This window comes from Phaethon aethereus (assembly GCF_964289735.1).
Source record: "Phaethon aethereus genome assembly, chromosome: 3".
In the NCBI taxonomy this organism is placed as follows: Eukaryota; Metazoa; Chordata; class Aves; order Phaethontiformes; family Phaethontidae; genus Phaethon; species Phaethon aethereus.
In genome coordinates, this window is record NC_138576.1 from 80,036,857 (window position 1) to 80,053,123 (window position 16,267).

General features: G+C 42.0%; 1 protein-coding gene across 2 annotated transcripts in view; it reads right to left on the reverse strand.

Moving 5' to 3' along the window:
* Nucleotides 1-16,267, reverse strand: part of RPS6KA2 (ribosomal protein S6 kinase A2) — a gene marked incomplete at both ends in the record, with an annotated part of 314,704 nt that overhangs the window by 86,767 nt on the left and 211,670 nt on the right. For both annotated transcript variants that reach the window (XM_081998201.1, XM_081998202.1), the window contains one exon: nt 12,798-12,879. In XM_081998201.1, coding sequence (XP_081854327.1) covers nt 12,798-12,879 — 82 coding nt within the window. The remainder of the gene's footprint in view (nt 1-12,797; nt 12,880-16,267) is intronic.

A 16,267-nucleotide genomic window follows, 5' to 3' on the forward strand; every position in this document is an offset into this window, starting at 1 on the left:
TTAAAAAGAACCTTCTAGATTTCACTGCTATGCACAAGTGTTTGGGAGACTGACTGAAACAGAGCAGTCATTTACACCAGGATTAATGCCTGTAACACTACGTTAGAATATTGCAGCAAAGTGGAAAAAAAATCAGAAACTAAGAACTCATATTGGGAAAGGATTTGAAAACCCTGTGAGGAATAACCACGAGCAGTTTAGCTTTCACACAGTGCTTTTAATTCTGTCTCAAACAGCCTTACCAAGAGCCTTGGATCACTACGGCTGTTACCCTGTAGGTGACAGCTGGAGGCCAGAGGGGTAGTGCAGCACCTCCAGGGCCACCCAGCAGAGTGGCCACCGGCCCTGTGGCAGCCCCTCCAGCAAGTCATACTCCTCACACACAGAGTGCAAACTTTCAGTCTTCCTCAGAGCTTTGCTTTGGAAGTTGCTTGCTTTGTTCTGCTTGTGGAAAAGTGCTCTCAAACCCTGTCACGTGATAAACTCTCTATAGCAAACTAAAAACCAAGTGTGTCATAACAGCATGGCAGGGTTTCTGCATATTTCTAATGAAGATGCATGTAAGGAGTCCTCTGACTGGGAAATCTCATGCAGTGAGGTCAAGTCTTACGCCTCATGAGCATCAGTCTCATCTACAGCCACCCTTCAAATCCCTTCCATCCCTGCCCCGCTGGCAGGGCTGAACAGCCTCGCTCCTGCCACTTCCCTTCTCTACCAAGGGAAGCCACCGAGCACCCGCCCTGCTAGCACTGGAGCTGCCCCTTCTTGGGTCCCAAGCAGAAGGGGGTGGGAGGATGGAGGATGCTCTGGAGAAGCTGGCAGACAACTGTAGCTTGCTCCCTGAAGTTGCAGAGAAGACTAGCTCTGGCCCTGTCTTGCTCTCACTGCAAAGCTCAGTCTTCCCCTCGAAATGAAGCAAGTGTTGCCCACGATCTACGACCCTCCCTCTTGCTGGCCCTCCACTTTCCACTTGCAGTTTTGCCCTTCCTATTGCCTTTCCCTTGGCCCCACACACCAGACCACATCTCCAAGTGTGCCACTACCCCTGACGCTTTGCTTGGGGGATGGCAGCTTTCTGCTGCTCCAGAAGGCTGCCCTCGGGAATCTGGGGGGCACCAGCTCACCTGGGGACAGCTGGGGGTCTTCTGGAAAATGGGGTTGTCTGGATTTCAGTAGGTTGAAAAGTCAGCTAAACAAAGGCTGTGCATTTAGTGGGACAGTCTAGGAAGAGTCTCTTGGCCTCCTTGGTACCAAGGTCAAAACGTGCTGCTCAGGAAACCATCTTCTGCGTAGAAGTCTGCCCCTGGGGCCTCACCGGAGCTGCTGAGCAAAGCAGCTGGATATTTTCCTCAGCAAAGCAAGAGAGAGGGGGCACAAGCTGGGGGTCCATCCTTTTCCCTTTATGGGGAAGTATTGTAGGAGACAGATATAGGTGCTAAAGGTGACCCAAATGCTGGTAACACTAAATACAAAACAGTTTTTCTAAACGTACATTTGAAAATATTTTCTTATGATAACAAGTAAGGGTCAAGTTAGTACCTGCATCTATTTACATCCTACCTAGATGTATGCCATTAATATTTTACATCGTATAGCTTATTGTGCCCATAATGAAAACAAAATTGAACTGACCAACATTGACAAAAGCTATATAGCAGTACAATCCCGTAAACCTGAAACTCCCTCTGAGCATGAAAGGCTGCTCTGAGTTAACAGCGTTGATGAGGAGAATTGCCCACTAAATGGCAACTATGTCATAGCACAGACGAAGACTGAAAGATGACCAGGCACACAGCGCAATTGTCTGAGCTGTTCAGACTTTGCCCAAATCTACAAAAATAGTCTACCGCTGCTGAGAAAATGACAGTTAAATTACTGCTCCATGGAAACCTCTCGAGTGTGTCAATTACAGTTGCATGCAGATGGAAAACACTGTAGACAAAACAGAAAGAAGAGGCTGACATTGATGCTGACTGCTGGTCTCTCTTTGAACATCATTAAAACCTCCAACTTGGAGCGAAGGCTGCAACTATGAGGAAGCTGTAACGGACATGTGTAACCCACATGAAGAGTATAAAACCAGAGAATAATTTTGTTCCCGTTGAAACAAATCCCAGATGGTAGTCTCCCACACTGTGCCATCTAACCTTCACGGAGAGCCAGCTGAGTGCTAGCACACCTCCAACAGCAAGTTGTGAACAGAAGCCCTGGCCAGCTCTTTGGTGAAGGTTTACAAGTGACCCAGCTGCAATGCTGTGAGACAAACCATTGCCAGTGCAACTGACCCCCAGTCCTCTGCTATCGCTCTGACTTAAAATGGCATCCAGTGGCAGTGTTGACCTCTGTTAATCTGTCCTTGTGCTTGAAAGGAAATAACGTTTTTCTGCTGTGTTTTGGGAACCAGTAAAAGCAGTGGGATGCAACTCCCAGAGGATGCTTATGAGTTTGGTTTCCAACCAACTATAAATGCACTGCAGTTGCAGGCAGCTGAAATTGGTTAAACAGCAATTATATTGGATGCTGCAACCGGTGCAACTTATTCAGTGAACAGAACAAATGCTTTTCTTACAGATAATGGGTTTGTACCACAGCCAAAGACTTGCAGAGTCCATCAGAGAGGTTAAAAATCCCATGGATATTTAGCTATTGCATTTCCAGTTTAGCTTTCCACTACAGCTACAAATTTATGCAAAAGTACAGTTGATTCATAGCTTTGATTATTTCAAATAGTCAACGCATTATTCAGAAGAGACATTTCCTAACAATTTCTTGTTTTGGATTCTTTAGCCATTAAATTCCACAATGCAGCAGATTGCACTTAAGTGGGGAGAAGTGTTAATAACATCTCCATTAATATCTGACTATTACTTTTCATAAGGACATCGAGCACTGCGAAGAGGAGGTTGGCATAATTAGGTTAACGTGACAGATACAGAGATTGAGAAGAAGAGCAGCAGTAATAGTAGCTGGTTTATGTTTATGCAGCAGTCTGGCAGCAGAGATGCAAACAGAGCCTAAGTCTTGTAACTCCTAAACTGAGGTACCTTCATGAAAGAACAGACTACATGACATAAATTCAAAGGAGATGAAGACTAAAAGCATTTGAGTCTGTATTTGCCAAAAGAGCATTTCTTCTCTTCCTGTAATTCATGCAGCCTCGTGGTAGCAACAGTGAGCTTTTGGATGGCGGGCGGGATTAAAAGACTCCTAACGGTCCCTTCACGTGCTGCGCAGCTGACTCGATGGGTTGCCAGCAATAGCTTCTCTTTTTCAGCAGCGGGTTTCTTAAAATTAAAAGCACTGCAAGCAAACAAAAAGCTTACAAAGCTCCTTAAAGACAGGGCAAGATAAACATGACGCAAAGAAAGTCCAAACCCCTAGACCAAGCCAAGGTAAAACCAGAAAAGCAGACTTTCATTTGAAGATTCCCATTTGGCATATGGGATGCCAGCTAGAAAGGCAGAAGGAAAAGGGCAGCAGGTAAAGCTATACTGGCCTCGGTACATCCTGCCCACTGATGTTCTGCTTAATTCTGAAGCTAAACACATGAGAGAAGGGGAATGGAGGTTGACAGCTGCGGGCAACCATGAGGAACTGAAAATACTCTCCAGAAATGCTGCTGTCTCAACCTTCAATGCAAAGAACAGCTATATTACAAATACTTCTCCCCAGGGGTTGGCTTTTCCTAGGAACTTTCTCTGAATGGGACTCCTCAAAGGAACAAACATTCAACATCTCAACAATATGACCACTCAGCTGTCTTTGCAGCAGGACATTTTTATCTGTTCAATTAAAAAACCTGAATGTTCAACAATCTGCTTGGTAGAGTGGGGGCATTGCTACTACTGTAGCAGTGAATTCACAGAGGACCTGAAATCTGGAGCATATAGCCAGAGCAGGTCACATTTTGTTTAACAGTCACCTCTGACTTACCTAACGCTAGCAAACTAAATCTGAACTCTGAGGAAAGAAAGGAAGATGAAAGATTCTCTGTCTACAGAAAATGGAGGCTAAATATAATAACAGTTTTCAAGATTTGAAGCAAACTATGGAGAGGAAACTGTTCTCAGCAAAGAGGATGTGGACAAACGGTCTCAGCTGTGGCAAGGCAGATATGGGACAGATGTCTGGAAGCATTTATAATAATAGACATAGAAACAGTCTAAGAATGAATAGGCAAACATCCGTCAGGAATGACAAAAGCATAGCTGTGCCACCATAGACCAGAGAGATGGGCAGTGGGACTTCTTCAGGTGCCTTCCAGACGATGCTCTAGTAGCAGTGCAAAGCGTGGGGTGTCCTCTGAGAATCCCACACCAGTGGGTTTACCTGGCACAGGGACAGGATTTAGAGTCCCAAAGCAGAACCACTGAGACCCTGCAGTTGTCTGGGGGATCAGCCAGTGCTTGCTCCCAGGTACTCGTCCCAGGCAGAGCACCATGCACAGCCAGCAGTGTCCATCTTACTCCGATTAAACTAAGCTGTGCTTTTCTCTCTTCTCTCTGTTCTTCCTCGCTATTGCTGGTGAGAGGTGTGAGGGCTGACAATGGCCAGTACACCTCCCAGTCTTTTCCTGGTAAACGTGGGTTTTCTACAGATAAAATAGAATTGCACCACATTTGTCAAAGCGGATAAAGATTTCACTTGTGGCTTTAGGACAACTGTCTGTGTAGTCTCTCAGTTCCTGAAACTACACCAAAAGCAACTAACAGAAATCTGCTACTTGACAATAAAAAATATCAAATGTGGTCTTTTCTGTAAAGCGACAACCAATTTGGGAATAACTGCAAATAGCTGTCATTAGATACAAAGTACAATGAATACGACAAAAACAATAATCCAGGGGAAAGCAAGCAGTACTGAAAGCCCTTGATCAAGTCTACTACAGGGACTCTGAAGAATGAGTTTGGGTCTGAAAGCTTTTTACTGATGGCACCTACAGGAGCTGCAGTTTCAAGTGTCTCCACTGCTACTTATTCACTGTGTCAAGCACAGCAGGAAATTTTATGCAACTGAAACTTTAAAGACGTAGATGGCAAATTGACTGAAAATTACAAGGCAATTTGGAAAATTTCTTTTTACTATCAAAAAAGAAATTAGTACGATGGACTACTCATTCCTGAAAAAAACCCCAGCCACCATTCCTTGACTGGCTGCAATAGTTGGGGGACACATTCAAATGCAACCAGCAAGAGCTGCTGCTTTTTTAGAAACTTTAAAAAAGTAATTCTTTCCACATTTCATTGACTGAAGACTATGACTCAACAAATGTTTAGAAGAAACTTGTATAATTTGATCAAAGGTGAAGAATATATCCTTTCTGCCAAAAGTATCAGCAGACTTTTCAGTGCTCTCTTCCTCTGACTTCAGATTTGAATCTTCTTTGTGCTCTCTAGAGAATCATCATATGAATACCTAACCCAACACTTTCAGCTGCTGCTAACGGGGCCGATGGAACTGCTCAAGGATTAGAAGCTGAGGGCGTGGGCACATTAACTTAGCAAAAAGATGGAAAATTTTAAGACAGGTCTATTGTATACCTAGTGAAAAATGCAAACACAGGTACACTCAATGTCTTCATAGCAAAGTCTGAAACTTTGGCTTAAACCTATGACTGCACTAGCAAGCAATGTGGTGCAGCCAGCACTCTTATGGAAAGTAACAGTGGGTGCTGGGACCTGACCAAGTTGCCCCACACTTGATGTCACACTTTGGTCCCATGGTCTGAAAGCCCATGAGAGGCTGGAGGGCACCTAGGTGTGCTCCTGGTTTAGTTTCATCAGGAGGGAACCCAGCTCGTGTGCCCCAAACGGCTCTGCACAGCCAATGGGGGTGAATGGAAGAATTGCTTCAAAAGCCCAATCCGAGCCACGGCACCAATGCTTCGGATGCTAGGATTCTGTCACAGTTTCTGCTACACCACTGAATTTCTAGTAGGGAAAGCTGGGGTTTGCTTGTGAGTCCTGTCCTGTGCTCTCTTTGAGAAGAATAAAGTGAAGCTATTTCAGGTAGCAACATGCTAAGCTGCTGAAGCTGCATTCCAAATGAACATGCAACTATGCAGTAAGCTATATTTTGATGCTACTGTAATAGCAGAGCTTTACTAGAAAAAATGTGTGCACAGGAAAGGACTGGGCGACATTTCTGCATTTACCTACAACACGTATGACAAGTGCAGAAGTGTATGCTCCTATGTAAATCAGTGGGGCAGAATGACAGGGAGAAAGATAGGGAGATTGATTATAATTTTTACCAGTATTTAGTCAAAGACTTAATAGCTCTGTCCTCCTTAGGACAATAGGAAGAACTTGCTATCTAGCAACCCGAGCAACACTTTTAACAAGGGGACCCTTTACAGAACTCAACAGCCAAAATTTTCATGAAGAGAAAGTTGAATTTTCTTTGGCCCTTAAGAAAATCTCTATAAGGAAAAGCAGGTTTTTGTGTAAAAACAAACTAGCCCAAATGCTCCCTCGCTACAAAGCGGAGAGCCTTTTTAATATCCAGAGTTCATTTCTTGAATGTCTGCAGTGAGAATTTTTGCCTGATAACAGGATCTTCACAATGCACTTGGCATTGTGAAGAGGCTATAATTTAATCAGGACTTCATACAATGGGAAGTACCACATGGCCTGAATAGAAAACAGGTAATAAAATCCTTTAAGTGATGCATGCTTACTTTATATTTATAGGTAAAAGTTTTCCCTTTGCATCCAAACCTGAATCCAAACGCTGTACAGAGTCTCTAAAGAGTATTAAGTATCTAACCCAGAAGCTACGATCTTGATGAACACAAGTCAATGCTCTTTAGCAAACCTTATGAAAATAAACTCCCAGCAACGCTTTTTGTAATTTTTGAACTGTCCAGTCTGCTATATATCTAGGCTGGGATACCGTACAATCTTTGCTGACCCAGAAAGCACTAGTTGCATAACTACAGTTCATTTTCCTCATACGAACACATTACTCTCCACAGCCCCTTAGAAACAACCGAAATGAGCTCTCTCAAATGTACTGTACCCTTTCCTCCTTCAGAAAGCAAGCCCTAGATAAGCTGACTTTTTAGGGGAGAAAGAAAGAGGTTGTCTGATGCAAGAAGCCTTGCAAAGGCGCTGTAAAGCCACAGCCCAATGGTGACCTCTAAGCACTGAGAGTTGAAGATATTCCAGGCTTCATTTTCAAACCTCCCATGGGAGGAAAGTAAGTTCTGCCTCCTTGGCTGGCAGTTACTAATTCCAGCTTGCTCCTAAATTGTGATGGGCAAGGTTGGCACATTCTGCAGCTCAGCACAAGGCTAGAGACCTCCTCCTTGACTCCTGGCCCATAGAACTTGCATGTGAATAGGCAAGGTTCAGATGGTGACCCAGGAGGGTTGCTGTGTGGCAATATGGCTGAGCACGTATCGACTATCCTGATCTTTACATTTTAGAGCCACTTGTGAAATATACAGAGGAGTCAAATGTTGTTGTGTTTGTGCACAGAGAAGTTGCTATTTCCTTCCCATGTTTTCCCCTCCCTGTTGAAAACTTAGTGTACAGATATTTGTGGAGAGGGGTGAATCTATGTCTTAGCTGGATCTTAAAGGGCATTTCCAGGTCCAGCAATGTTTTTTTTTTGAGCTGAGAGCCCTGACATTTGGATAATTACAATTCTCAGTATAAAGAAGCCATACGAAGGCAGCAGTTCCCAAGGATGCAGAGCATGTAGCCTTTCCTCTGAACAGCAGGGCAAGGGGACTTCTGCTGCGGGGTCTGGAATTGGAGGAAACTGAAAGTGTGATCAGGACTTCCCTGGTTAACTGTTTAGAAGAGGGTAATAAGAAGCCCAGGAGGACGTTAAAAAGATTGAAGAACACTTGAAGAAAAGATAAGAAAACAAAAACTAAGGGGTGACTGCAGGTGAATAACAGGGCCTCTCGCCAAACACAGGGGCCAAAAGGAATAGGACAAGACACCTTGAAAACCTAGGCACCAAAGAGCTAAGTTTATCTGAGGTGAAGGCTCTTTCTAAGTCCTGCCTTATAATGTTCAATTGTCCTTAGATTTTTGTGTTGTTGGATTTCTGTTCCTTTCAGACTGGAGGGAATCCACTGGCGTTCAATGTCTTAGATCTAAGTACCACAGTCATGAAAACTGAGCTGCATTCAGGGGAAAACTGAAGAAGCCGCTTCAGTTGCTGTTCAAACCGGGAAGTCACTACTATAATTTTATCAATGGTTTACACGGAAATCACAGTCCAGTTGGAGACACCTAAGTTAGTTGTTCAGTTTATAACTAATTATAATGAATAGAATTGATTTAACATCCCCGAGAACACCACAAGCTCTCTGTGAGTCGGTAAAGCTGCTCACACCGCTTACCGCGCCGATACCCATTGCACGCACTCGGCACAGCTGTAAACCCATAAGCCTACTCACTTAGACTGAGGGCATCATAAGCTGCAAAGCACTTCAGGGCTTTTGACAAAACAGATTACCATTTCTAAACGCCATAAGCAGAAACAGGTAGACTCTCTCAGTTCTTAGGGTCAAATAGCTTCCAGTGCTGAGATTTAAACAGCCCATTACCAACAAGACGGACAGATGCAAACTACTTCCTCATGACACATCACATAACCTTCGCTAGAGCATCACTGTAACATTTACGAAGTTCATAAGCATTATATCAGTGAATTATGGCTTCATGCCACTTTCTGTAAGATTGCATGTCTCCTGGAGGGATGAGTCTTTGATTTTCAAGCTCTAGAGGTAGCCCTTACATTCCACCACAACAACCTGTTGGGGATTAATGGGCACTTCACGGGTGTTTAATGAGGCTTACACTGTAAGTGATCTTAACAGCTCTTGCTCACAAAATCCTGAAGCACATCCAGTAAAGCTGATGGAGCCCGAGATGCCCTGAGGGAAATACTAAGTGAATCAAAATAATCAGCCTGCCCTTTCCCTCTGTCCCAGGTTTGCTGGTAAATACAAGGCACACATATACACAGAATAAACAGTCACTGTTTTCCTTCTGTTTCCTCAGTCTCAGGGTGCATTCAGGCCAGGCAGTCAAGACTCACTGATATATATCAATAAGTTCTTAAACATATAGATCAATTTTATTCTCTTTCAATTTATCTAAAAATCTAATTTTCAAGGAAAAAAAAAGTAGAGTGCAATGAAGACATGAAAGCAACAATTTTAGATGGTATTTAATAGTATTACCTAATGACATTCTAAAAGGCAAAAGTCTGACTCTTGGAAGGTGTTTAAGTCCCTAAATGTCTTTGGGCATCTGGAACTGCCCCCCCAAAACGGTTTATATTTGCAAAGATAGGTATCAGAGTATTGTAATTTAATAAAAATTAGACTACTTTTTAATTAAAATTTTTTAGTGTTTCAAAGTCAGATAAGTTACAGTTATACATACGTGCACACCTTGAAACTGATGTATTTGCCATCTAGCACCTAAGAGACATGATATTCTCCAACATTTTGAACAAGGTTTTCCTAAAATTAATAATTAGAATGTAACGCTTATCTAGTTTCTGCAGGAAGCCCTCTGCTTTAAAAACCAGATACCCACAAGCTCCCGCAAAAGAAAATGAGGCATGAATGAAAGAAACTTGTGTGTGATGCTCTCATTTACAACTGAGAGGAGCAGTGGCTTTCTCACTTTCAAGGATCCATGTTTCTATAAGTCCTTATTCAGATATACTCTACATTTAATATAAACGTTCATGAAGTAAAGATTAATTTCTTTTTCACCAATGTTTGTGCGTACAGCATGTGACTCTGCAAACTTTTACAGTCTAAGCCAGAATACCTTGCAGTCTAATTCTCCCTTCACAGCAGGAGCGGTTCTGCTGTTTAGCAGATCTTTTTCAAGCTTAAATCTACAAATGCAATTGATCTACAAAGCCCCTTTTGTATCAAACAACTTTTTTAGCTGTAAATGCTTGAAGAGTGCTGCTGCTGACGGCTGTAGACTTCTCATACTAGCTTTTGCTGTTGGTGAAGTTGGGGTCATGTTAACAAGGGACAACTGCCCTGGAAAGAGGCAGGAGGCAGCAGACTCACTGGAGGCAGCACCGTTTTGTACTTCTGCTTCTTCCTAAACATTACCGGCCAGCCACGGCCAGTCAGCCTCCTGGGAGCGCAAACCCTTCAGCAGGACCCACTATGGCTTTTCTTCAGAGCAAGGTACAAAGCTAGTTTTAACCCATCACTCCTGAAGACACTGAAGTTTCTTGTGTTCTTATTTACCTGGATTTTAATTCTTCAGACTAATCCAGAAAAGAAAAAAACACTTTTGCTACCCCTTCCTCTTTTCTTTCTCATTTCTCCATCTCATGTGTTTTGCAAATTTGTTTCACTAAAGAAAGTAACTGCTACGATATTTAGGGCTGTGTGGCCTTGTCAATGACACTGACACCAAGAGCTTTGACTTTCCTGCTCCATGCGGTACTATGTAGTACCGGTGAGGAAGCAAAATAATTCAGAAATTTGTCTCATGCCTTTTGTCAGTTAATACTCAGCGTAGTACTACCAAGTACTTATGGCTTTGCTCCCAGTACTCGACATAGTAGTAAATCACATTAGAGTGACTTCGAACCTTTTTGAGTGTACCTAGGCAGCAACAATTCAGTACTCTTACTTAAAAGATGAAATTAAGCTGTCAGAAATATTATCTCTGCGCCAAAAGTTACGTGGAAGCTCGCCGACAGCAATCCTCATTGTTGCTTTTCTCACTTGCCCTGTGCCAATGGGGTTTTGCCTTCATTTTTGTACTTCGAGTTACACAGCTGTCAAGTTTAACTTACTTGTAGAAACTGGTGTGGACAAATTAGTTCCTACTGATGTGCTAGTTATCTTGAGATTAATGGAAAATCCTGAACTACCAGTCAGAGGAGTAAGTAGTCTAAATGGGAGGGAAATGCAATCCACTAAAATCACAAAGCAGCCTCAACTTTTGTATCTCATGACCCACACTTGGGAAAACAATAAATAGCCTGCTGTAACAGCCAAGGGAGAAGAGAAGGAATGGTTCCAAGCTATAACAAACCAAGGAACTGCAAACACAAAGGTGCCTGTTCCTGATGGAACAGGAATCTGATGGAACATTTTGCGTAGTCTAAAATCACCATCTAAATTTTGAGATTTCCTGCAATACTGCCATAATACAGATTTTTTCTTTCGCAGTGGAATCTAACACAACAGATTTAGCTATCAAATATTAAGTAACAATCATGTGTTTGGGGATGCAGAAGAAACCCTCACCCCCTCCAAAGCTCTTTCTGCTCAACACACCTCAGAGTTATACAGAAAAAGAGGGAATACCCAATTTTCACCTTGGGTTGTCAAAAGAAACAGAAATAAGTCTCTGGTACGTGTTGACATCAGAGGGTCACACAGTCCTTCCTCAGACACTGTCCTGGTGGGAGATGGCTTTCCGCAGTGGGGAAGGCTCTGAGAGTTGAGTTCAGCTCAGTTTAGGCACTTCACGGTCCTGCTCTTGGTTGAGAATTCAGAGAATCACTCTATTATACGTATTGCGTACTCAGGCCTAACCTTTTACTTTTTATGTATTACGCCCAGTACTATTTAAGCGGTTATTTAAACCATGCTGTCCTGCCAGAACGAACTTTCCCATCTACATTCCAAACAAAAAGATCAGCACGCCAGCATCACTTCAAACTAATGCTTCTTTGAAAAGGCTTTCTTAGGGGAAAGGACTGTGTAAATATCCGGTTTGCCACTTCCCCATTTTGACTGGTACTTGGAAGAGGTGCTGTGGCTGCCTGCCACCACCTGCTGTAACTCTACCTTGCAATTACTGGGAGCTTCATTCTTCTTTTGATTCTCCAAATTGAGGTACGCTAAAGCAACTTGGATTTTTAAGTCATCAGAACTATCTCAAAATGATCTCTCTTCACATTAGGATAGAAATTTAGTCACTATACTGCATTGCGCAAACCCACATTATCCAAGAAAGAGTGAAAGAGCTGCTCTGGGCAAAATGAACACTGTCCATGTTATCTGAAGAAAAGGTCAGGCTTTTGAGGGGAAAAAAGAGAGTACAGTGCTAGGTCAGGGAAACAAGATGACTGGATCTTCCTAACTCTGTGAAGGAACAAACAGTAGGGACTTAATCTGCGACCAAACTTCTCTGTTTGCTTTTCAGTCCTGTGTTTTACCAGAAATCTCTTTTTGGTCTGAGTGAGGCTGTAGGCAGCCAGTGGCCCCAGCAGAGGATGCCCAGCTTTTGACATCGATCATTTGGCCCTAGCCTGCTACAGACCATGAATTGACTGGTCATGCGCTAGGAAAAAGCATAACCTCAACAACCTCAGAATGACTCCTTGCACTGGAAAATACACTCCCGTGAATTTTCAGGCACGTACTGAGAAGCATCAGCTGGAAGTCCTTTCTGCCCTGTAGGAGCCATGTTTCACTTCAGCAATATCCTTATTTAAAAATACTTACTTCAGTTTACTTCAGCAATAGAAAAATACTGCCACTGCGATACAAATATATGCCCACTAGCAGTCCTGTAGATAACACCAAGAAATTGAAGAAAGCGTGCAGCTGGAAAACTCCAAAGCCCTGCTTTCCTGCTCCTCTGCTGTATAAGTAATGTTTTTTGTGTATTTTTTTTAGAACATTCACTACAGCGAGGCAGAATTTTGAAGGGTGGCAGAGACATATTTGTGCACTCTCTTATACCATAAGACAGCAACAGTGCAAAAAATGGCAAGAAAAGTAAATGACAAAGTAGTGGAGAAATAGAGACTGCAGCCACTGTCTCGATCCTTACCTTTCAGAGTTGCCTTCTTAAGTACCTTCATGGCATAAAGCTGACCCGCATCAGATCCTTTGACCTTCCTCACCAGAAATACCTGTAAAAAGCAGATGTCTTTTGTAGATGAGTACTGAACTTCCACTTACAAGCCTTGCTGCATTTGATAGAGGAACGGATACTACGGTTCAGGAAATCTAATGAAAATTATTAGCTGAAAGTACTTCATATCTGTTTCACCTCCAATTGTTTGAGCTAGCTCTGGAAATCTTCAGTTTTAAGCCTTTACCACCTCCCAAAGAAAATATGTTCGACATTATTAATTGCCCTTACACATTCAATTAAAGATGGGTGACCAGTCAGAGCTAGTGTGCACATATCTCATCATATTCTGACCAGCTTTACATGAAAAAAAGATAGGTCTCATTTGTGCTTAGGAATGTGCAGTGTCTTAAAATTATTGCCATCAACTAAATTATGGAGAAAAAACAGGTTTTTTTCTGTTGGCATAAGTTATAAAGTCATAAAATGGCATGTCATGAATGGTGACTCGCCTAAGATGTAGCTGAAGCAAAAAGTTCATACAGCTGAAAATCTGTGCGTGCTTTAATAAAAGGTCAGACTACTTTGATTAACAAATGGATTATTAGAACAGTTTTCCCTGTTATAGTCTCCTATGCTACATCTTCCGACAGTGTAAATTTGTAATTGAAATAAAATAAAATTTCAGCTAAAATTGTATCTTTTTTATTTTACTCCATGCAGTTATTTCTCATCTGCCCCTGAGCGCATCTGAGCACTGGAGGGGTAGTGAACAAAGGAATCAGTGCTTTAGTTTGGTCTTTATAAGACTTTCCGCATTTTAATAATTGAAAATAAAATCAGTAAGTCTTTTAGCTGATTTCCGGGACTCACTCTGTCTGCTGAGGTCAGAAAGACCAGACGACAATGTCTTTTTTTTTTTTTTATTTCAGCACTTGTGTTACTGGACAGAAGCAGAAGCAAAGCCAAATACAGAAATAAATGTAAGCCCACATACATAGTATATACTTATAAATACATAAATTAACAAAGGATAGGTGAAATTATGTAACTAATGAATGCCTAGTCAGATAACAAAAATATGTGGCTATTATTTTATTCACTGCCTGTTCAGGAACCATGCAGCTTTGTTAACTGCCTCCACCCAAAATATAAAAAGACAAAAAAAGAAAGGAGGAAGTCTGTTTCTAGCACATTATTTGCAAGTCGAAAGACTCTTCCTCCTGAAAGAAGTATCTGTAAACAGATTATGATTTTCTTGAACACCCTTTGAGGAAAGGTTTGTGGAGAGGGAGAACAACTTTTAACAACCAGGTAGAGAAGCTGGGAAAAAAAGAAAAGGTAAATTCTCTCTGAACACCTTAACCAGTGCTCTTACATCTGACAGCATCAGAGCTACAACACTCCTACAATACGAACTGATGCACTTTTGGTGAGACTTTCCTTCTCAAGATGTTTCCTGTGCATATGAGATACACACAGTTCCTCAGCCGAGCTGCCCTCACTAGCTGAGCTTGGGCACATGTTGCTTTGTTCCCATCTCCTGTTTCCTAGTTTGATGAACACACAAATACCTCCGGTGCTCACAACTGTAGGAGCAAATGATGAAATCTGGATGCAACAGGAACACATAAGACTTTCTGAAGTGTTTTTCATTAACGTTCATGATAAATTAAGTTCAGCTGCTCCAGCATTAACAGGAAGTCAATTCATTTAGCAGTTTTGCTAGACAGAGAAACGTTGGAACATTTTTCTCTCCTGCCCAAGTAAAAGATTTCATTTTTGCACTACACTGAAAGGGAGGAGAAAGTCAAAAGCCAGCTAGCCCAAACACTACATTTGCAGCTGCATTATCATTCTGTAAAAATGGTTATGGAATTTTTCTTCAACAAAGAAACCCCCAAACCCTTAAGATAATGATTTTAAGCCGTACTGCACATAGAACGGCACAGCATGCTGCATCTGCAGAAATACTAGGCTGTAGTTACAGAAATATCTTATCTGCCACATATTCTTGCAAAGTTTGTAATACCATATTGCTGTAATAAGCAAAATTATCAATTTACATTACTAGTCACTAATCAGCTGTTCCCTATGGCACGGGATAGGGCACTTGTCTGCACTCCCTCCAAAACAGATGAGTCAAGAACACTGTGTGCAGTTTCAGAGGATGTAAAAATAATCACCAAATCAAAAAGGAAACAGAACAAATGAAAATGCACTGTATTGCAAAATGATGTCATCCTTCTGATTATTCTTAAAGGTAAAGCTACATTGTTCTTGAAACCACCAAGTTGTCCTGGAGTGCTTGCTTGACTGGTTATATTAGTTTTACTACACTAGTTTGTCAGAATAGCACAGGCAGGTGGCTGAACATGACTTTCATTTTTCTAGTTTGAAATGCATGCAAACACCTCAGGTTATTAATACCCGGATTAGCAAAACTCCCTTAGCTAGAGCAATGGATATATCCCCCAAATCCCAACCTAGAAAGCTAAGCAAATGCTGTGACTTTCAAGAGTGTTGAGAGCACTCCCTCTGACACCAAAGGCATCTTCTCTAATCCTGCAAGAAATTATTTAGGCCTCAGGTGAACAACATGAAAACCAACCGATTTGCATCCCCAGAGACTTACGGATTTGAACCATTACCTCAAAAACAAAGGTGATGAAAATTTAGGTGGTTGGGGACTGCATAAGAAACACAGAGCAGACTTCCCTCCCCTGTGCCTTCGCTGCTCTGGGAGTTTACTGACCTGTTTTACATAAGATACAGAAAGTGGTTTGTAATCACACACAGCTCCAAACAGGTATGATGTCCACACTCACACTCTGATCCCCCGGCGAACTGGGTGGAGTGTGTCCCAGAAATCAGATCTCCTTTTGGGAAGTGGTGGCAGAGACTAGGCATTCTGTTCATAAAATGCCTAAAGCTGGAAGGCCAGCTTGGGCAGTTAATGATGAAATACATCAGTACAATCTAAGATAGCCAGTGAACCATTTCCAAACTCTTTACTGCACGAATCTGAAAACTGGCCATTCTGTACCTGTTACTTTTGCAAACGAGATTTGCTTCTCTTGTTCTTCTCCTTCTTGTATTGAATCATACTGTACATATAATTTTGAGTTTTTTGACTTTTCACATTTCTTCAGTATTTAAAACTCAAATATCATTACTGTGCTCTCAGGCAATTCTCTAGATCAAAACATGGTAGTGAATGCTAACTTTCCTGAATTCTCTCATCTCAGGGAACTTCTAACAGACTTCCTTATCAATATAATTCTGGAATAGTCAGGAAGCTGATAAATACTCCTAATATAGCTTCTTTCAAGAATAAAACTAATAGCCCTGATTCATTGTCAGGGGGCTTAGCTTTGTGCTGGGTACCTCAGCAAATTTTATGGATGAGTCAGTTCCTCAAGTTAGCCAGAATGATCTGCCATTAA